This window comes from Mixophyes fleayi, chromosome 7, assembly GCF_038048845.1.
Source record: "Mixophyes fleayi isolate aMixFle1 chromosome 7, aMixFle1.hap1, whole genome shotgun sequence".
Classification (NCBI taxonomy): Eukaryota; Metazoa; Chordata; class Amphibia; order Anura; family Limnodynastidae; genus Mixophyes; species Mixophyes fleayi.
This window is the reverse complement of record NC_134408.1, coordinates 10,558,930-10,582,920: the sequence shown is the minus strand read 5'-3', so window position 1 is coordinate 10,582,920 and position 23,991 is coordinate 10,558,930. Positions and strand designations below refer to the sequence as shown.

Sequence of the window (23,991 nt, the reverse complement as noted above, 5' to 3'; positions counted from 1 at the left end):
TATGTTGTTTATATAGATTTTAATATATAACGGTGTAGGGCAATCTGGATCCCGCTATCTCCACAGACAAACAGAATCTTCTGGGTTCCTATGTTCTGAGAAGTATATTTTATAAAGCCTAAATAAAATATGGCTAAATATAACTTCACAGAAGTGCTTCAAATTGTATCCTTGATGAAATAACACTCAATAATTGGTTCCTCACTCTAGATTTGTAGACACTATCTGCTGTAAGACTGATAATTCCAGGAATTACAATGGTGTCTTATTACATAACCCTTTAAATGATGAGGGATAGCAGTGAATTGGGTAAGATGCAGCACAATTGGATATCAGTGTCATAGCTGTCAAAATATATTACTTATTTGGGAGAGCAGGAACATGGCTCTAAAAAAGCCACTTTCTAGTTAAAACCTTTTTTTAATCGCCCATTCTCCTGTCTAGTTCAATTCTATTTTCATTCCTGGTAATCGAGAACAACCTGCAGGAAGTAATTAAAAAATAGTAACCACATCAGAACAAAAAATTTCCTCTTCCAAATAAAAGTGCCGCCATGTTTTTCTGAGTCAAGGAATGGGAGATCAAGGCTCTAAAGGAGAGTCTCTCTATCCCTGACATTTTTAGTGGCTGTTGCCTAGGGGTCATTGTAATATGTGTGTATCTGTAATGTTGCAGCACTACAAGAAAACACACGGATCAGTGGCTAGTGATCGATGTGTTTTCTTGTAACTGCTCAAATGCAGTGCAAGTAGCATTCAACCTTTGAAATTTTAGGCTGAATGTAGAGAGTGAGTCCTTTGGCAGTCAAAGGGTCAAGTTAAGTGATGTAGTGAGAGACCATAAGTAAATAACCTGCTTCCCATTCTTTTCCATCAGAAGAACTGCAGAGACGAGCACCCCAAAATTTTAATACTTTGCTTAAGCAGTAGGACAGAAAAGTGGCATAGTTGACCTGTCCAAAGCAACACTTTTTAGGCATTTGTTCTAGTCATCTTGGGAAGCCTACTCCCCAAAAGTGCCTTGACAGCGAGATTCCCCACCAAAAATATAAGAGAGATTCTGAAGTGTCGTGGAAAGGGGGGGGGGGGGGGGGTTACTTACTAAATTTAAAAAAAAGGCAAGCAGTGTTTTAAGTGGAAACTCTGTGTTATTTTACGCATTCATTTGTGGTAGCGCCTGAGTGATAGTCATTCCAAAATTGTTTAAGTGAGTATGTGCCATGTCCCCAAATTAGTGCATGGAGTGAAAGAGAGATTAACCCCAAAATGTACTGTGTAGTGCTCCACTAAATGAGTGGAGAACATAAGTTCTGAAAGAGGCCTCATCAGACTAGAGCTAGGAGCTGACACAGCCAAGTTGGAGGTTTCACCCACCTTGCTCAGAAGGTGGCAACTACAGCAGGTGGATGAAGGGTGGAACTAGTCAGGAGGATGCCAAACATGCACTTTGCTGGTGAGTAAACCCCAGGGAAAAAAATCTACATAACAGACAGCACAGGGAAAAACATTCAGGAGCCACCAAAATACATCTAATGTATTGACAGCTTCTGTCCAGGGGAGGCATGGCCAGAAGCTCTGGACCATGTGGATACAAAGGGATAGGATCCCCGCTATAGACAGCTGCTTCTGAGAGGAAGACAATGTGGCGGATTCATCAAGTCAGGTACCTGCCGATTTTATGTGTACAATACGCAAAATCACTCCGGACAATACGCTACATAATGCAGCAACGTTTCAACAAATCAAAGTCTCAACAATTCATCTTCGAACGCAAAGGACACTTACTATAGCTGGGGCCGGGAAGGGGCGTTTGCCCATAGTCAATGTACAGTATGGGCCTGCCAAACTCAAGCGCACGCAGCCAGAACCGATTCCATCTTTGGGTACTTGTTTGTTTTGCCGTATCTCTTGCTCCAGCTACAGGTTAGTCTAAGTCCTGAGTACTAGTGAGGACAGTCTTGTATGCATGCTATAACATGTGTTTGCAATCAGGAGCAACTGTAAAAATGTATTTGATGTAGAGTAGACATTAATTACATCTTAATATATGTATTTCATGGGGAAAAAAAATTATAAAAAAAAACAAAACTGTTTTATCATTGATACCTATATTATTAATTGGTGGCATTAATTGGATTTTTTTTTTGCAAATTTATATTGCACATAGGTATTGGACTTATCATGCAGGGTCTTGTGTAGTAGAGCACATCAGATCTACATTCAAATTCATCGCCGTACGTATCTTCAGATCTGCTGCTTGTTGAATTTGGAAGTACTCAGAGCAGATTCACACGTTGCGCTCCGTATCCATGACTTAATGAATCAGGCCCCAGATTAAAGTAGAGTAAAGCAGAGGCAAACTGTAACCATTCTGTGAAATGTGAGCTCATCTAGGCGGCGAACAAATACTAGACATAAAAAACTGATGGCGCTCTAATAAATTAACCATGGTCTACTAGCAGAAGAATTATGCTGCTGTAACAAGGGAATCCTTGTTCATCCCTTCAAAGCTTAAATAAGAATTAAAACTGTTATTAAGCACTTAAATTGTTTCTCTGTTGGATATCAATGCCCAAAGATGAAGAGGTAGGGGAAAAAAAGAGAAACAAAGTAATAAACTAATTGAATATAAAAAATATTCTGTATACTCAATATGCATGCTAAGGGGCTCATTTTGACCTTGTCGCATTTATGCCAAAAGCAACATCATGATAATGAATGTCATTCGGGTTTGAAAAAAATTAATTAAAACAGAAGTCCCATGAAAAAAATTAGACCTGTTCATTTAACATAAATCCCTATGTCAAGCTATAAGAAAAATGCTGGTATTTACCATATTTTTCTTGACTTGTTTCTTCAGGCTGCTCTTAATGGTTTATAATTCTGTTCAGTGTTATGGACAACCATATGTTGGAGTGAACAGAGAGGCTTTGAAATGCCATTTTCACACACTCCCCCTCCATCACCCTCCTGTATCATCTCAAGAAATGCTGAGAGCTGTGAGCTTGTGGCAGCCATACTTATCTGCTATCCAGAGAGATTTTTAAAAGAAGATAATGATTTGTAGAATAAGTAAAAAATCTTATTTGTTGGATTGGTGCTTTAAATAAATTAAAAAAGAAAGAAAGAAAGAAAAAAGAATGGATGAGTTTGAGGGGATGAATGGTTCTAAGAGAAATTTCAGATTTTTTCTTCTGATACAATACTGGTCCTAGAAAGCTCTAGCAGCTATAAACTGCTTACGGTATGCTGGCATTTGTAAAACAAGAGCATTCTGGAACTTGCCGAACTACAAACACATGTATGTGTCTGGAATTCAGGGCCACTGGGACCTTTAGTGCACTAGTCAAAAAACACTGTTAAATTAAAACACTCACACCATGAATAAATATTTTATTAAAGTAAGCACGCCCCCCACACATCTCTTTACCAATTTATTATTCACTTAAATACAGGGGGTCTTCATCTTTCTAGCTGCTTTTAATCCTTTGGGGGGAAAAAACAAATCCACAATGAAGACTTGCTCAATGCAGAGCCGTGAAATGATTGAAAAGCAAAATAAAATGTATGATAGCCAATGCGGTTAGTGGCTTTTGCAGGGAACCCACACTGCGATAGTATTCTTGGCTAGAGGCCTGATATAGGTGGACCCAGCAAGCCAAACACAAATGGTTCAAAATGGTCACAGGATTTACCCCCTTGTTGACATAATCATACAAGGCCTGTAGACATAGAAAATATTTCAGCACTAAAATTAGCAGTAGGGTATGTACCCTACATCTGCACAGAGCAGTGTAGAATAATGCTACAAGTCAATATGTCATCTATTTACCGTAATACAAAATTGACCTGGTTCTAGATTTGTGTTGACAAATTTATTTCATGTGATACTTTCCAGACCTGGTAAGAGAAACACAGAGATGGAGATCAGAAGAGAACATCAGGAACAGTTATATTTTCAATAACTGTGGAAAATTAATAGGATTATTCTGCAGCAGATTCTGGCAGAAGGTTAATCCCAGGAAGGTTAATGTTTAGGTCTTTTTCTGTACCAGCTGGCTGGTTTGCCTGAAGACAACCTAGTACATTCGGTACCTCTGTGGGTACAAATCACCTGGGCAAGGAACTGGTAAAACATACTTTTATTATATACCACACAGCAATTAAAGCACTTTACATAAACTAGTACCAGGAGCTTTCACAGTACAAAGCCTAACATAAAACCGTATCCTAACTGAGCTATAAAGACCATTCCCGGAGTGCTGATTCTGCTGATGGATGCAATCCTCTCCACTCCTCTGTACTAAACCCAATATCTACCTGCTTTTTTCAGGCACATAAAGGGGCAAATTTCATGCAGCTATGATCTATAGCTCCTTTCAATGATCCGAGACTAGTAGAAAAAGAGCTGTAACCCCTAGTCTGCACTGTCCATAGAAGTAGAAAACTATCTTACTCGGGGTGGCCTTCTTTTATCACCTTTCTGATGGGACTTTCTCAATAGAGGGTCTGGCTCTGCAGTTGTTGGACCTGGGAAATCTGTTCGGACACAATGTCAAACTATGGTTTCCCATGGTTACCTAGATGTCTGAGCATCTAAAGACACCTGGTGATTTTAACCATTTTTGTTTGAAATGATGCTTCCAGCTGACTGGCACTTCCTGTGAAATATGGCTAATTGCTAGCAGGAAGTCCCGCAAGAGTGTTCCCAGCTGTCAGCACTAATAGTCTCTGAGCCTGGGGAGCCCAATGTGCCCAAGAGCTAATGACCCTTTTAAAGGGCATGGTACAAAGTACAGTGGTGCCTAGAGAACTCGCTTAATGAGTTAACCTATGTTTTTTCAATCAGCCTGGCGCCCTGCACAAAAGAACATAGAGGGCCTGATTCATTAAGGAAAGTAAAGCAACTATGTCGCATGATATGAATTGTGGGCACAACCATGAGGCATAATATGAATCGGGGGCACAATTATGAGGCATGATATAAATTTGTGGCTTAACTATGTGGTGTAATACAAAGTGTGGGCACTACTGTGTGGCATAAATGAACGTTTATTTGTTGGTCCCAATACTATTAATATGATATTAGCAAAATGAGACATAATTAAATGTGTATATATATATATATATATATATATATATATATATATTGTGGCAAGAGCCCGCTACTGCTGAAACACACGCGAACAACTTCTTCTTTTCTATGTAGTTTTATTGTCAGGATGGTAAATGTTTCGACACCGTACAGATTTCACAGCAATTCTGGAGACCCTAAACGCTAGCTAGACATAGACCAGCTCTCTCAAGACCAGCCAGCTTCCCCAGCGTTGGTCTCACTGGACAAATGAAACAAGCAAGCTTTTATACATGATACTCCTCCCCCAGCCTTAGCTTGATGGGCAGGTGACACACCCACCTTCCCTTTAAGAGGAAACTCCCATCAGTGGCTCTGTTTGTCCTAAGACAGACACACCCTGTCTGTTTGCTCTGAGGAGGAACACTTCAAACCATGTAAGTTAACCAAACCATAAACTATTGTTTGTCAGACATAAGTCATCAATCTAGGTGCATTACTGCACAAACGTTTTACTCTATTTCCATGCTTTCTATGCATATTGCCAGCTAAATGCCTCCCTTTGTTACTATATATATATATATATATATATATATATATATATGCACCCAACTGGCACGCATGGACTTGACTAGATTTTAGCCAGCACACTGATAGGATGAGGTTGTCAACCCTTGTCCTAGATCAACTTTAAATTTCAGTGTACAAATAAGCTATCAAGTATTTGTGTGCTACATGAAAAAACAGACAGTATATATCATGTGCAAAATAATGCACTAATTTGCATCCCTTGTGTTGTAACATGGTTTTACCCTGGAGAAAACTTACTCATTTTTTTCCCTTAGTTTCCTTAATGAATCAGACTCAGCGTGTCTACAGTGGCTGCTTTAGAAGCATCTCTCTAGCACTAATGGGATGATGTATAGACATAGCAGTAGAAATAGTTAAATGAACAAGTTCCTCTAATAAAGAAGCCAAAGCTGCAAGCACATCTCCAATCAGGCTAGTGGTTGAAAGCTGCTGCTGTTGGATGTTAAGGCATGGGCAAAATGTCCGCCTTCCTAAACATTCACTTCCATCACACACAATGCTTGAAACAAGACCTGTATTAGTTTGTTATCCCAAAAAAGAATAGATGGGAAGTTTCACATCGTCTCCAGATTTATAGGGAGGTCACAGAACTCCACGTTGAAACTGTTGTCCAACAATCTGGGACTAGCTGCCACTGTTGTGAGAATGAACCCTCATTTAATGATTACAATTCTAAAAATGTTAAAAAGTTGCTTAAGTGTGATAAATATAGGTTGGCCCAGTAAACAAGCTAAAGTTATCTTCTGGGACTAACATAAATACCCTGGAACATCCTCAGATTGATTTTCTAAAGCTGTAGAACAAATTTAACTTATTATAGAACTTGTGATACTCACCAGATATTTGTAGAGGTCCTGTGCTCCTCTCCATTGGTTGTACCAGGCTGGGATGTTCCACTCTGCATATGAATTCCACACCATGTCCTGTTTCCACAGTGGGAATAAAACTCAGACATGACGTACATGAATATGTGCTATCAATCTGTCTGCCTAAATCAATATTAGAAACTTTGTACATCCCATTAGAAGATACACAAGGAGTTTCACCAGTTATTCTGTCCTTTCTGAACCACATCACAGATAAAGCATTTGGGAAGTAGTTTGAGATTGTACATTGCAGTGAGGCTTCTTCATTGATCCTTAGAACTGAAAACTCCATTTTCATTTCCGGGCGCCAGGGATAGTCTACAGAAAATAAATGAATTTAAGTTCATTCACATAATCAAAAGTACATGCCACATAGTAAATATAAACAATAAAAGCAAACACAAAAGATTAATCAGTTCTTCAATCTGTTAGACTAATCTCCCCCACAGATGAAGTTGTTACTGGCCAGATACAGTCCCACCTCCAATATAATATTAATGGAATATAATTAGAAGGTATTTGAACAATCCTCATTAGAGGTATCTGATAAAGGGAATTGTATAATTATATAATAACATTTTGTTCAACAGTAAACATGGGGCACATGCTCAGAATACACAACCCCATTAAAGGTCAACATGTAGAAAACAACAAAAGCATTACTTCTAATAACACTAAACTAAGCAATACAAAATGAAAAGAACAAGGTTCAAGAGATGCTAAACAAAGAGGGATAATACATTATGTAAACACAACAATTCACACATGTCCATTAATGTCATAACAATAGTTCTCAATATTATACAAAAGTTTCCAGGGACATTGCTACTGAGTTGGTCCATCTACGCGTGTTATGTATGATCTTGCTTTTGGTAGAGCTTGAGACACTGCAATTCCCATTATGTCATGGACACTGAATTTGAGTATAAGGTATTTTTTGGCATTTTAAATTAACATTTTTCAATGAAAATTCACATACACAGCCCAGAGGATCAGGATAGAAAGAAATCTCACCATAGCATACTGTTCAGTCCCATAAAATATTTTTTTTGCTTAACATTGTAGTGACCATTTCATATTAAGTTCCAGGCTACAGCAGGGTCATGTATTGTGCTATGAGTGTGTAAAATGTTACATTACAAAGAAATATTTCATATTTGGAAAACATTCCTAACACAAATTGCATGAAGATGTCTGTTATCCATAGTATTGCATTTAGGGTCCATCTTCTGATAGAAAGAAATCTCCACATTTGCTTATGGCCTAGATTGCTCTCAGGTGTGCTCTTGCAAAGCATTTCTGTGCTAACTGGCAATTACAATTCTTAATTATATTTTATGTTAAACTGCTAAAAAATTGTATATCACAAAGCAGTAAATATAGCATATGGAAAATATATTGTACAGAAATAAGAAATGTACAATTGTTAAAAATCTTAAAATAAATTACCCACCAACCTGAAGATATTTTCACCCCAGTTACAATAAGTATAGTTATCTGTAATCAGTCAGCATGGTAGGTTAATTACTGTGCCACAAGAAATCATAGGTGAAGTGTATGTGAAAACATAATCCTTACCTCTATCTCTTATAGAGAGCTCACAGCACCCAGGATCATCCATGGACTCATGGGTCCAAGTTACACGTACTCTGAGGTCCGGGATGTTTAAGAGATTCTCAGGAAGTCCACATTCACTTGTAACACTAAATGTTTCATCTTTATTTGTTTTATATTTTTCCTTAGATGAACAGGATTGTGTTAGTTGTTCTCCTGACCCATAAGACCACTGAATGTGGATATCGTTGGGCCAGAACTTCTCCAGAATCAGGAAGTATTTTACCTGTTCTTTGACCAATATTAGTTGTACAGGTTTATTGTTACTCGGTTTAACTGGAAAGAAATAAAATGTTTAGCAAAGTGACCAAAATCTATAATATTATTGCTGTCATTGATTGTACTCTGCAGAGCAGGATAATGGGGAAAAGAAAGTATACATAAATCGGGGACACCCAATGAGGACTAAAGAAATGCAGACATAAAAACAAAGAGTATAAGAGAGCTACAATATAATTGGAAAAAGACAGAGCTGAAAAAAGAGATGTAAGTGGGGGTCAGAGCTCATATCGGGACAGTTATGTGGCTGTACCAGTGGGAGATGTATCGTGTGGGAGCAATGTAAGCTCTAATAAAGAGATGGGTATACAGAGAGCATTTAAAGATTGCAAAAAAACTGGGAGAGTGTGATAGGGCGAGGTAGGGAATTCCTAAATGGGTAGCGAGTGGACATTATCAGAGGAGAGATTAGATATGGGTCAGTGATCGATCTAAGAAGGATGGGGAACAGGTTGCCATGCAAAATGATGAATAGTCAGTTAGTGGGAAGAGTAAACTGAGGGAGGATTGGGGAGATCGGGAGAAGGTGGGTCTGGTGTGCAGGATATGTCCTTTGTTGAATGGAGTCAAATATGTCTTTGAAGTAGGTAAGAAAACATGGGCTATGAGAAAGTAAAGGGGAGGTGGTGAAGATGGGCAGAGAAGTCAGTTAAAGGTGGTAAATATCTATTAATATTAAGATTTTTATTATTATTATTATTAATTAATTATTATTAATTATAAGATTTTCATATGATATATCTGAAAATGGCCAATTACTGAGAGTTTCAAGAACCGATTCCAATAAAATGTACCTTCCTAGTCCACTCACCCATGACTAGTAACGGTCCTGTACTTCTCTCTATTGGTTCCTCCAGGCTGGGATGTTCCACTCTGCAGATGATGTCTGATCCTTGGTCTCTCAGTGATGGAGTGATCACCAGTCTGGCTGTACAGCAGTATGTGTTATCAGGCTGTCTCTGGGACTTGGTGACTGACATCTTATAGGTCTCACAATCAGATATAGGATTAGATATCTGTCCTCCTTCCTCCTTCTTATACCATCTCACACTCAGAGCATCGGGGAAATACCTGGAGATGTTGTACTGGAGAGTAGTCTGTTTCCCCATTATTACATGAGGTATGGGGACTTCCTGAATTTCTGGGCGCCATGCCAAACCTTTATATAAATAAAATTATAAATATTAAATTCTGTACTATATAAAGATTTGTAAGTATGTAATAAATGGCTGTAGACATACCTGCAGCTTTACCCACTTTATAATTAGCCTCATGTTCAGAATGTAATCACTTCACCAGTAGCTAGTCCTATTTATTAGTATCTATAACAAATATCGTTCATTGTAAGACATATTATCCATAACCCTGAGAAACCCGTACATCAATCAGAATGGATTCTTATACTTCAGAAAAACCATTATACCTTTTGCTGGATAGTAACTATTAGTAAGCTCCTTTATAAGTACTGTATGTTTTATAGTTTAATTTGTGCAATATAATTTTTTTTATGTTAACTATTTTATATTTTGGATTAATTTAATTATTCAATTTAACGTGTGTTGATTAATGAATAATGTATGGACTAATGGGTACTTTTAACTAGGGATGTGCACCGGCGACTTTTGAGGTCTCGTGTTTTGTGTTTTGGATCCGGATTTTCGTTATTTTTGAGGTTCGGATTTGTCTCGCAAAACACTTGACGAAAGGTCTCGGTTCGGATTTAAGGTTTTGGATTCGGATTTTTTTTGAAAAAAACATAAAAAGTTTAAAAATCAAGTTTTTGGGCTTATTTTCACTCCTAGGCTATTATTAACCTCAATAACATTCAATAACAAGCATTTCCACTAATTTACAGTGTATTCTGAACACCTCACAATATAGTTATTAGTCCAAAACGTTGCAACAAGGTATCTTTCTGGACTGCGTAGAGGAGTGGGTCACCACAATATATATTAAAAACCCTGAACTTTTATGATTCGCACCAATAAATGTACCTGGACTGCGTAGAGGAGTGGGTCACCACAATATATATTAAAAACCCTGAACTTTTATGATTCGCACCAATAAATGTACCTGGACTGCGTAGAGGAGTGGGTCACCACAATATATTAAAAACCCTGAACTTTTATGATTCGCACCAATAATTGTACCTGGACTGCGTAGAGGAGTGGGTCACCACAATATATTAAAAACCCTGAACTTTTATGATTCGCACCAATAAATGTACCTGGACTGCGTAGAGGAGTGGGTCACCACAATATCTTAAAAACCCTGAACTTTTATGATTCGCACCAATAAATGTACCTGGACTGCGTAGAGGAGTGGGTCACCACAATATATATTAAAAACCCTGAACTTTTATGATTCGCACCAATAATTGTACCTGGACTGCGTAGAGGAGTGGGTCACCACAATATATATTAAAAACCCTGAACTTTTATGATTCGCACCAATAAATGTACCTGGACTGCGTAGAGGAGTGGGTCACCACAATATATTAAAAACCCTGAACTTTTATGAATCGCACCAATAAATGTACCTGGACTGCGTAGAGGAGTGGGTCACCACAATATATTAAAAACCCTGAACTTTTATGATTCGCACCAATAATTGTACCTGGACTGCGTAGAGGAGTGGGTCACCACAATATATTAAAAACCCTGAACTTTTATGATTCGCACCAATAAATGTACCTGGACTGCGTAGAGGAGTGGGCACTGGGCACCACAATAAAATATATAAAAAACCTTCAACAGATCTGCATTACACTACACATACGGCTGCTCCTCCATCCTCTCCATCATATACATGTTGGAGTTTTAGCGTGTGACAACCTCTTGTTTTTGATAATGTCAGTGCATTTTGAATATTTTTCAATTTGCCCCACACCACTGAATGTACTTTATCTATGATACGCAATACGCATCTATCTATCTTGACTGCGTAGTGTGGTGGCCCCGGTACACAATTTGGTACCGAGGCCACAATATAATTAAAAAACCCTCCACGTGTCAGAATTCCACCAAACAAGTATCTGGACTGCATAGTGGGGTGGCCCCGGTACCCAATTTGATACCGGGGCCACAATACCTCCTCCAAACATGGTACAGACAATTCGTCATTGAGATCCCAGACAGACAGGGTCAAAGTGTTATTGTTTGACTTTGTAAACCCAAAAAACTGTCCCTGTTGCACATAGTCGTGCAATGAAGACTGACTTTTTCATTTAAAGGCACGATCTTTCAAGTGTAGTGTTTGTAAGTCTAAGTCATATTATACTTTTGGTAAAATTGGTTTATTTTGTTCCTCTTTATGGTAATTAGTAATAGAATTAAAGTATGAAATAGAATTAAAGTATGAAATAGAATTAAAGTATGAAATAGAATTAAAGTATGAAATAGAGTGGTATATAGAGTTGTAGTGTGGTATAGATAGAGTGGTCCACACAATATAATAATAATAAAACCCTCCACGTGTCAGAATTCCACCAAACAAGTATCTGGACTGCGTAGTGTGGTGGCCCCGGTACACAATTTGGTACCGAGGCCACAATATAATTAAAAAATTGGGCATCAACTGTCACCGTTGTTTAATATCTGATACACCTAAATATGGACTGCACAGTGGAGTGGCCCCGGTAGTAAATTTGGTGCCGGGGCCACAATACCTCCTCCAACTTCCAAGTGTAGTGTTTATAAAGACAGACAGCGTCGAAGTGTTATCAGTTGGCTTTCTTAACCCTAAAATTGTCCCTGTTGCAAATATTCGTGCAATGGACAGTTACTTTTTTATTGAAAGACTCAAGCTTTCAAGTGTAGTGTTTATAAAATATAAACAACAATACAGTAGTTTTAGAGCACATCAAAAACTCTTGTTTTAAATTATGACACGGCATTTTACTTTTGGTTTAATTTCTTGAATTTTTTAAGATTTGGTTTTACTTTTTGAACATGGCAAACGACTGTTGATTGGTCATATAATGCCAAAAAAAAAGTTCCAAGATGGAATTGTCCTTGGGCCCTCACACCCACCCTTATGTTGTTGAAATAGGACATGCACACTTTAACAAACCAATCATTTCAGCGACAGGGCCTACCAAACAACTTTGGCTGAAATGATTGGTTTGTTTGGGCCCCCACACCAAAAAAGCTATTCATCTCTCCCTGTACAGACTAAACAGGCTCTACTGAGGCAAGATGTCGTCCTCATCCTCAACCTCTGATTCCTCTCCCCCTACAGTGTGTACTTCCTCCTCATCACACATTATCAATTCGTCCCCGCTGGACTCCACAACCACAGGTCCCTCTGTAGTATCTGGAGGGCAGTGCTGTACTTCATTGAGGAATTGATTATTCATTTTTATAAACATCATTTTTTCAACGTTGTGAGGAAGCAACCTCCTTCGCCGCTCACTGACCAGGTTCCCCGCTGCACTAAAAACTCTTTCCGAGTACACACTGGAGGGGGGACAACTCAGGTAAAATAGAGCCAGTTTGTACAGGGGCTTCCACACTGCCTTTTGGAGTTCTACCACGTCACTACCTCTAGTTAATTTAGATTGCAAGGCTTGTAAATATAAATACTTTGAAGATAAAAAAAAGCAGGCTGCACAGACTGTGGAGCTAGAAAGTGAAATTAAATGGACCACGTTACTTTGGTGGCTATCTATGTCCCCCCCCGCCCTACACTTGTAGTTGAATATAAATAAAGCAGCCTGCATAGACTGTAGAACTAGCAATTCAAATATACAAAGAAATGGACAAAGGCAGTTTGGTATCTGTCTGCATCAGATCCCCTCTCCACTAGGAGTAAAACAGAAAACTTTTCAGCCGTTATATAATCTAGAATATAAATAGAAATTGAGAAATGCAATTTGGTATCTGTCTGCATCATAATCATCAACATCCTCCTCAGCGCCAGCTACATCAATATCCTCCTCCCAGTGTACAACATTCACACCTTCATTAGCCAAATCTGTAACTGGACTGTGGGTGATCCTTCCAGCATATGCAGAGGGCGTGCTGCAAATGCTGGATGGAGTCACCTCTTCCCGTACAGTGATGGGAAGGTCAGGGTTCACAACCAACAACACCCTTGGACTCGCCTTGGGGATTTGTGATGTCATCTGTTTAGAAGGCAGAGTTCTTTGCTGTTTTGTTGTTGTTGCTGACAGCATAACTCTCTTAAATTTTTTGTAGGGGGGGGGAGGAGGGCTTAGATCCTTGGGTGAAGCTGGACCACTAGTCATGAACACGGGACAGGGCCTAAGCCGTTCCTTGTCGTAATTGGCATATTGCCAACTTTACGTTTCTCCTCAGATGATTTTAAGTTTCTTTTTTTGCTGTTTTTTGAGAACTTGGGCTTTTTGGATTTTACATGCCCTGTACTAGGAGATTGGGCATCGTGCTTGCCAGACGACGTTGATGGCATTTCATCGTCTATGTCATGACTAGTGGCAGCAGCTTCAGCATTAAGAGGAAGTGGGTCTTGATCTTTCCCTACTTTATCCTCCAAATTTTTGGTCTCCATTATATGTAGCACAAGATACTGCAGAATGTGTGAACTTGGTAATATTGCAGTACCAATGGACTTATACTGCTGGATTGGTTTTGCAAATTTGGTTATAATTATTATATATTTTTTTTTTTTTTTTAAATTTTTTATTTTTTTTTACTTTTTTTTAATTTTTAAAAAACTTGGGAATAGTGGGGAAAAAACTATGCCCTTAGAAGCACAGAGCACAGGACACAGCACCACTGGACTGAACAGGACACGGCACAGGACCCAGCAGCACTACGGAACTCAGCAGGACAGAGCACAGGACACAGCACCACTGGACTGATACTGCAGAATGTGTGAACTTGGTAATATTGCAGTACCAATGGACTTATACTGCTGGATTGGTTTTGCAAATTTGGTTATAATTATTATATATTTATTTATTTTTTTAAATTTTTTATTTTTTTTTACTTTTTTTTTATTTTTTAAAAACTTGGGAATAATGGGGAAATAACTATGCCCTTAGAAGCACAGAGCACAGGACACAGCACCACTGGACTGAACAGGACACGGCACAGGACCCAGCAGCACTACGGAACTCAGCAGGACAGAGCACAGGACACAGCACCACTGGACTGATACTGCAGAATGTGTGAACTTGGTAATATTGCAGTACCAATGGACTTATACTGCTGGATTGGTTTTGCACATTTGGTTATAATTATATATATTTTTTTTAATTTCTAATTTTTTATTTTTTTTTACTTTTTTTTTATTTTTTAAAAACTTGGGAATAATGGGGAAATAACTATGCCCTTAGAAGCACAGAGCACAGGACACAGCACCACTGGACTGAACAGGACACAGCACAGGACCCAGCAGCACCACTGACCTCAGAAGGACAGAGCACAGCACACAGCACCACTGGACTGATACTGCAGAACACAGCACAGCACAGCACAGCACAGCACTGCACTGCACAGCACTAAACAGCACAGAACTAAACAGCACAGAACTAAACAGCACAGAACTAAACAGCACAGAACTAAACAGCACAGAACTAAACAGCACAGAGGACCACCTAACACACCCTCCCTCTACCCTGATCAATGCCCGAGTGAAGATGGCGGCGACTAGCGGGGAATTTATAGGATCCGAGTATCGCGAGATCCGACAACGGGATTATGAGTCAGAGCCTCAGTTTCACTTTTGAATTTGGCGCCAATACCCGGATCTGTCTCGGATCCGACTCGGATCCGCAACGTTCGGGTGGGCTCGGATTTCATAAATCCGAGTGCGCTCATCCCTACTTTTAACATGTATTATTCTCACCGATTATTCCACCTGACAAATACAGTCTGGACATTAAAGGGCTCTTAGAAAGTTAGATGTATGGTTTTTTCCCTGGATATATATATCTTTTTGTACTGTGCGTGTTCACAAACATGTGTACCCATATGAGAGACGGAATAGGGAGGGCAAGTGTAAGCCGAGCTCAGTATGTACATGTAAGTGTGACTGAATTGGAATTAGTAGTAGTGCTCTTAGCAGGCGGATCTCTTGCAGGTACGGGAGGCTTGTACAACAATATGAGATGATAACTGCACTGTGCAGCCGCTTCTGTTTGGCTTTAAGTGTATTGTCTTACAGCTGATAGTATTTAGTTCATTAGCATCACAGCAATATTATAGCAATTAATTGTATTCATTTGTCGTTGTCCATTGAAACTACTTATTTGTCATTTCCATATGGACTGCTGCAGTAAGAACGATTTTCATTTAATTTTAAATGGATAAACAACTGATGTGGAGTTGTTTGTATTTAATTACATGTTTTATGGATGCTGTTGTATTTATTCATAACAATATTCACCATTGTGTATGTGACATTTCCTTACATTGTTATGTTGTGTCCAAATAGAATATGACTATTAGCCCTGTCATGCTATAGTCGTGTGCTAACTCCATGCTGTTGTAGGGTGTCAGAATATAACATTGTACGCCTTGTAATTGAATGTCTTGTTCCCTGACATATGTCTGTTGCAAACTTGCAACTACTACAGTTTCTGTGCTGGATGCATTTTAAGATACATCTATGCAGGGAGGATTTTTTTGCTACATCTTTTTCTGCATATGTTTGAAGTGCATACTAAGATTAACATGAGTGCATACATCCACTCTAAATGTACCCCTAAAAGCACTAAAGATTAGTGCTGAGCAAATCAGGTACAATGTGGATTCTAATAATTATTTGATCTGGGGAACATGTTCTCTGTATAAGTAAATAGTTAATGTATAACCAAATAGAACCATATTCTATGATATTAAGTTTGAGCCACTAACATATGTTGAAGTGCAGCTTTTGAACAAAATCGGGTTGTTCATCACTATTCCTGCTACAAATCAGTAACACAAATGTAAAACACATTTCTGAGCTATTAGAATTATAACAACAGTCAGGATGTGGTCAGCAGACTGTGAAAAATAATATAGATCATGAGAATAAACGTCATCCAGAGAAGGACATTTCTTGCTCTTACCGAGGTCTCTCCCAGACAGGACTCTTGATTCTGGTTTATCCATAGATTTGTGTTCCCAGGTCACACACACTTCAATGCTGGGATCCATAAATAGATGTCCTGGGACTGTACACTGACTGTATACAGTATATATAGTATCAGTAATTTCCTTCCATTCCTCTGTGGATGACAGATCAGTTTGGCCTGAGGTCCATTTGAGTTTAAGATCTTTGGAATAAACACTGTGTAGGTCCAGAGTACACAGCACATCTCCAAAGTTAGTTATTACATGACGTAGGACTGGTTTTCGTTCAAGAGAATCAAAGAACCCTACAAAGTAAAAGTCTGGTAAATAAAATATAGTAACATAAGGAGCCCAATTTGGTTAATATAATGTATAGATAGAGTACAGTTATCACATATGTAGGTATAAACATGTGTATATGTATGTATATATGTTTTAGTAAATTGCATTGTGAATGTTTTAGGATTTAAGATCTCACGAGCAGAGTCCTCCTTCCTTGTGTCCTTCTAGCCTTTGTACCTCTAGGCTGCTTCCCTAGCCTTGTTTTGTTGAGCCCAGGCCTACTTCACTCTTAAGCTGGGTACACACTACAGGCTATTTCACCCAATTATCGTGCCTATCACACGATAAACGACTGTTAGATCCGATATTGCATTAGTGTATACACTCCAACGATCATGATTTATCATTCCAAAGCACATGGTATCATTTGATATGATTTTATAAACGGACTAAAAATCTCTATTAATGATGTTGTGTTAGTTCTGAAGTATACGACCAGCAGTGCAGGCAGATCTCCATAGAGTTACAGAGTCACCACCTTTTCAGCAGATGGTTATGACAGATGAAGAGCACAGATCTAACGGTAAATCTTGTACACATGATATGGTAGGCTGATCAGGACTTTCAGTCATTGCTAAAATCCTTAAAGATATCACATCAGGAGAAATTTTCTGTAGTGGGTACCCAGCCTTACCCACTGTCCTGTTAATTCTTTGATCTCACTTACAAACTAATCTGTTAACTAGTAGATGTCTAGTCTTTGTATTATTATGTTTAGTCTATTAACTTACTATGTAATGTACTTGTTGCTATCTGTGTATTGAATGGATAAAATGTGAGTAAGAAGAGGTCAGAAGAGGAGGTGTTAGGAAAAGAGTGGGGAGGAGAAAAGATGCGACATTAAGAGAAAATAAATATATTCAGTTAGTCAGCCAATCTGGAAGGGAACAGTTATATATATATATATATAGCGGAAGGTGGTGGAGTATTTATACACCCGTAGAACAACCAATATGCTGCATGTGTGTGTAAAACACTAACTATCTGGGAGGAACAACCATCCACTAACTGTGACCCTAAATTGCCATGTCTATGATTGTGGGTGTTTTTTGCGGATATAACTGCAATAAATATATGAAATTGTTTTCCATATATTCAATTGCTTGATATCAGATACCTTAATGTTAGAATGTAACGTCTATGCAATGCCTAAAATCGGAATAAAAAAAGATTTGATTAAAAAAAGAGGATATTATTTTCTTCTATGTAAATGAGAAGTTCTTGAATGTAGATTTTTTGTGCACAATGTCAAGCAGTTTAAATGGCTTCTCATACTAAAAGTAAGAATGACTAGCCTTTAATAGAAAAACTTTACTACACAAAATAATATTTTTTTTTAATGTGGACATGTTTATTACCTCAAAATGAAAGATATTAATCAAAGTATAGTAAACTCCTATACACACAGCATAACTAGCTTGAAACTATGATATAATGACAGGAAACATTGAACACATTAATCCCAAATTATTTTGGAGCACTTCATACTCACCAGTTATCTGAAGAGACCCTGTGCTCCTCTCCATTGGTTGTACCAGGCTGGGATGTTCCACTCGGCATATGAATTCTGCACCATGTTCTGTTTCCAGATTGTGAATCATACTCAGACTTGACTTACATGAGTATGTGTTATCAGTCTGTCTGCCTAAATCATTATGAGAAACTTTGTACTTCCCATTGGAAGATACACAACGCGTTTCACCCGATAATTTATCCTTTCTGAGCCATATCACAAATAATGCATTTGGGAAGTAGTTTGATATTGTACATTGCAGTGAGGCTTCTTCATTCACCTTTAAATGTGGAACCAAAATCTCCATTTCAGGGCACCAGGGATAATCTACAAGAAATCAATGAATTCTAGATGATACACATAATAAAATGTTCATGTCACATAGTAAATAAAAAAAATGATAATATAACAGAACACCCAGAAGATAGAGGCCTACATTTTATTAACTCTTCGGGTACATAGAGTAGAAGCTCATCAGTTTCCCAACCTGTTAGATTAATCTCCATCACATAGAAGGTCACTTCTGTACCAGTTACAGTCCCACACCCCATACATTTTAATGGGATATAATCAGAATGTAATGGGGACATGCTTCATTAAAAGCAATTGCAAATGACGGCTGCATAATCAATTTGATCAACGGTAAATGTGGGTCACATGCTGTAATAATCCTACCCGTGTTTGATACCTTTCCCTGTACCTCTGCATTCCTGTGTGGATCACATGACACATCCACAGGGCAGGTGATCCATGCATGCTCTATTTAAACCTGGTGCTGACAATTGTTCAGTGTCAGTGCAACTTGACACTGTGCATGGACTCCTGTGCATTCTCTGATCCTTGTGTATTCCTGAACCCTCCTATTGTATTCCCTGTGGGTGAACCTGCTTCATCAACCCAGTGCTGGTAGCACTATCTTTGGGACTCTCCTGTTTGCAAGTATCTCTATTCATCAATTTACAAGACTTTGTTTATTATACCAAGTGGCAGATTCTCATCATTGTGATATACTGAACTGCCATCTCACCTATACTACTGTACAAGAACTTATTTGATACCTTCCGGGCTGTTCCGCTGACGCTGCTATTTCTACACGCTGTGGTGATCAGACTCTCACTTTGCATATATGTTGTAATGCTAATCTCTACTAATTACCCCTGTGGTATCCTAAACATCGTTACCACCATCTCTACTGTGTACAGAACTTTGCTGGTCTCTATCTTTGTCATGTCTTGTCACAGCTAATCACCATCCATGCTACATACAGACCGCTGGCAAGTACAAAACCATTGCCACGCCCTACCGTGGCTAATTAACATATTCTGCCGTGCACACAACCCTGCTGTCATCTCCCTTACTGTATCTTGTTGTGGCACCCAATAGTTACTGTGTAGTCCTGAGTGCTGCGTTCTGGCGTGGCTAAGTCTATTCCGTGCTGGTACAGGGCTCTGTTGCAAATTGTCAACTCACTGTGTCCTGTTGTAGCGATCTACCAACTCTCGTTATACAGAACCCTGCTAATATTCAGCAGTGGGCTCCTTCTGTGCTCAGAGGGTGCAATACATATTCTCTGTGTTTCATTAATACTTGCATTTATGTCCCTTATATATATATTCCTTGTGATTTGCAGCACTGCTGTTCCTTGTGAATAACTAACCTTTTCTTCCTTGTGATTACGTGGCATTTGTGTTCCATTACTGCCGTGTGTATTGCTTAACCATTCCTTGCAATGTTATATATGACAATCTGCTTATCTCTTACATCTCATTACAATCGTGCTTCATTTATCATGTGTTGATATGTACTTATGTTCATATTCATTGAAGTACTTATTAAGCAGACTCATTGTCTTGTGTTCTTATTCTCTAAGCATTGTATGATCCTGACTCAGCTAAGTCACGTGCACAGGCCTTTGTGGGAACCGCCCACTAGGCCTGATATTATTTCAGTCCATAACACATGCTGATTATACACAGGCCCATCACAGGTCATCAATTAGAAGCAATTCAAAAATTACTTATAAAAACACTATAATAAGCATTACATACTACAAACAACACGGTTTAAGAGATACAAAATAAAGAGGGATAAAATCTTATGGGAAAAAAAATCCTATCAATATCATAACCATAGTTACTCATAGTTGCCTACTCTCCTGGAATGTCCGGTAGACTCCTGAATTTTTGGGAGTTCTACCGGACTTTCGAGAGAGCAGGCAAAAATCCCAGAACCAGCATCTCCCCGTTGTTGTAATTGGCGGGGCTAACCGCGGCATCGTGGCCCCGCCCCCTGCTACGATTGGCCATAACTTCCTAAAATTGACAGGGGTGGAGTCTAATGGTGCATCCCGCGTGGCCATGCCCCCTCGACGGACCACCTCCCGGACAGCTGGTCTCAAAAGTAGGTAAGTATGTAGTTACTAACACTTTAAAATAGCTTACAGGGACGTTTTGCTACTGAGTTTCTGTATATATTTGCATCATGTATGATATTTGTTTTTGGTGATCCCTGCAGTGTTACCATCCCTATGATGCCATGTACATCTAACCTGATTATAAGATTTTGTTGTGCATTTTACATTATATTCTTCAAAAAATATTAACATATAAAGCCCAAAAGAAAAGAATACAGACACAAAAACCCTCACTAAAGTATTTAACAATTTGTCCTAAAAGTGGAATATTTTGGCAGATTCTATACTGGTAATATGAATGGTTTCTAGGCCAAAATGATAGATCATTTGTGTCAATACTAATAGCCTGGTATTTTCATACATTTGGTCTCTGAAGACATCTGGGGGTAAATGTATCAAGCTGAGAGTTTTCCAGCGGGTTTGAAAAACCAATCAGATTCTAGTTATCATTTATTTAGAACATTCTACAAAATGACAGCTAGAATCTGATTGGTTGCTATAGGCAACATCTTCACTTTTCAAACCCACCGAAAAACTCTCAGCTTGATACATTTACCCCCTAATTTTGTTTTTAATCTATTCACAGAATCGACAAATACCAACTCTTGATAGAATGAATTTCAAGTTTCATCTTACTGGAAATAAAATATTTTAGAGTAATGTACTGTAGCTCAAGATGACATTGCTTTTCTTCCACCTGTAAGTGGTGACCTTGTGTAATGTGATGTGTCGGATTACATTGAATTTCACATCCCTGCTGCCTTCTATTGCTTCTGTACCGGGTGGACCTATCATTGTTTCTGGAATTTTTAAAGGCATGCTATAGAATTTATATTAAAACCATGTCTCCTACGCCTTGCGATCTTGTCTATTCGCTGTATGTGGGTTGTGACAATCGTAAAGGATTATATATAGCATACATGTAAATAAATAAATGTAAAAAATTAAAAATTGTTAAAAACATAATAAAAATCAGGATTACCACCAACCTATAGGTAAAATCACCACTACTATATTGAAGATTGTCACTTATAATCAGTCAGTAACAAAATTCATATGAGAATTAGATATTAAGATAACATCCTTACCTTTATCTGTTAGAGAAAGCTCACAGAACCCAGCATCATCCATGGACTCATGGGTCCAAGTCACACGTACTCTGACGTCCGGACTGTTTAAAAGATTCTCAGAAAGGCCACATTCACTTATAATACTAAATGTTTTGTCTGGATTAATGATAAATTGTTCCTTCGAAGCACAGGTCTGTGTTACTTTTTCTCCTGACCCATAACACCACTGAATGTGGATCTCTTTGGGGTAGAAGTTCTCTAGAATCAAAGAGTAATTTACCTCTTGTTTGCCCAAAGATCGCTTTACAGGGTTTCTGTTAACTGGTTGAGCTGGAAAGAAATTAAAAGTTTAGTAAAGTGTTAAAGGCTATATTAATATTTTAATATTTTAACATGTTACATTTGGAAGTGGCAATTACTGAGTGTTTTGCAGAAACAATTCCCATAGAATGTACATTCCTAGTCCACTCACCCATCACTAGTAATGGTCCTGAGCTTCTCTCTATTGATTTCTCCAGGCTGGGATGTTCCACTCTGCAGATGATGTCTGATCCTTGGTCTCTCAGTGATGCAGTGATCACCAGACTGGCTGTACAGCAGTATGTGTTATCTGGCTGTCTCTGGGACTTGGTGACTGACATCTTATAGGTCTCACAATCAGATATAGGATTATATATCTGTCCTCCTTCCTCCTTCTTATACCATCTCACACTCAGAGCATCAGGGAAATACTTGGAGATGTTGTACTGGAGACTAGTCTGCTTCCCCATTATTACATGAGGTATGGGGACCGCCTGGATTTCTGGATGCCATGATCGAACTTTATAAAAATAAGGATTATAAATATTAAATTACATGGTATAGAAACTTTTGTAAGTATGTACGAATTGGCTGCACACATATCTGCAACTTAACCAACTTTATAATCAGTCGTATGCTCAGTAATCACTTCACCAGTAACTAGTTCTATTTTCAATTGTAGCTATTACAAATATCAGCCCATATCATTTCATAACACATCAATCAGAATGGATTGTTGTACATCAGGAAATATTTAATACTTTTTTGCTGGACAGTAATTAGCATTATAATATGACCCTATTACTAATCTCCTTTACTCTTCATATACATTTTCTATTTTAATATGTAAAATACAATATGGGGCATATTCAATTACGTTTCCGGTCCGCGGATCACACTGGAACAGGCCCCAAAGTTAATTCACGTTATTGCGATACCGTATTACCGGCAATACTGCGCAGGTTCCGCGGTAACGCGCGTTACCGCGGACCGAAAACGTAATTGAATATGCCGCTATGTGTTTGATTTTAAAAAAATTCTATTTTGGTTCATTTATTTGCTCAATTATATGGGTGGTGAATAATGGATACTTGTATCACGTATTGTTCTAACCAATGATAAATACAGAGCCTGGACATGAAATGGACTAATGATTGGTGATGAGAAAAGCAGGAACAATATGTATTCAGATATTTATTTGATCTGGACTCTTTATAGGTAAATTGATACTGTAACACAAAATAGAACCACCTTTTATCACACTGATGAAGTGCAGCTTTTGAACTAAGCTGAATTTTCAACTCTATTCCTGATACATATCAATAACACAGAAGTAAAACACATTCCTGAATATTGACAGGTAGTACATCAGTGATATGTGGTTGACAGACTGGGATAAATAATATAGATCGGGAGAGTGAATGGACATACAGAAAAGGACATTTCTTGCTCTTACCGAGGTCTCTCCCAGACAGGACTCTTGATTCTGGTTTATCCATAGATTTGTGTTTCCAGGTCACACACACTTCAGTGCTGGGATCCATAAATAGATGTCCTGGGACCATACACTGACTGTATACAGTATATATATTATCAGTATTCTCCTTCCATTCCTCTGTGGATGGCAGATGAGTTTGGCCTGTGGTCCACTTGAGATGAAGCTGTTTGGGATAAACACTGTGTAGGTCCAGAGAGCACAACACATCTCCGGAGTTACACAGAGATGTTCTTACATCATCCGGGACTGGTTTTGCTGGAAGAAGATATAAAAAATGTTTTTAGGTAATAATACATGAAAGGGTGGTATTTGTTATTTATACACATATGAAGATTATAATATAATGGTTTCATACATGTAAATGTGTAACTCCTGAACGTGTGGGTTCAT

The 23,991-nt window shown here is 38.4% G+C and overlaps 1 protein-coding gene across 1 annotated transcript in view; it reads right to left on the bottom strand.

The window, feature by feature from the left end:
* Positions 1-17,945: 17,945 nt before the first annotated feature.
* Positions 17,946-23,991, bottom strand: part of LOC142098451 (uncharacterized) — a 41,941-nt gene continuing 35,895 nt past the window's right edge. Inside the window, exons 18-22 of the mRNA XM_075181297.1 lie at positions 23,560-23,856; positions 22,276-22,623; positions 21,822-22,133; positions 18,300-18,647; positions 17,946-17,956 (exon numbers count right to left, since the gene is read on the bottom strand). Of these exons, the coding sequence (XP_075037398.1) occupies positions 17,946-17,956; positions 18,300-18,647; positions 21,822-22,133; positions 22,276-22,623; positions 23,560-23,856 (1,316 nt within the window). The remainder of the gene's footprint in view (positions 17,957-18,299; positions 18,648-21,821; positions 22,134-22,275; positions 22,624-23,559; positions 23,857-23,991) is intronic.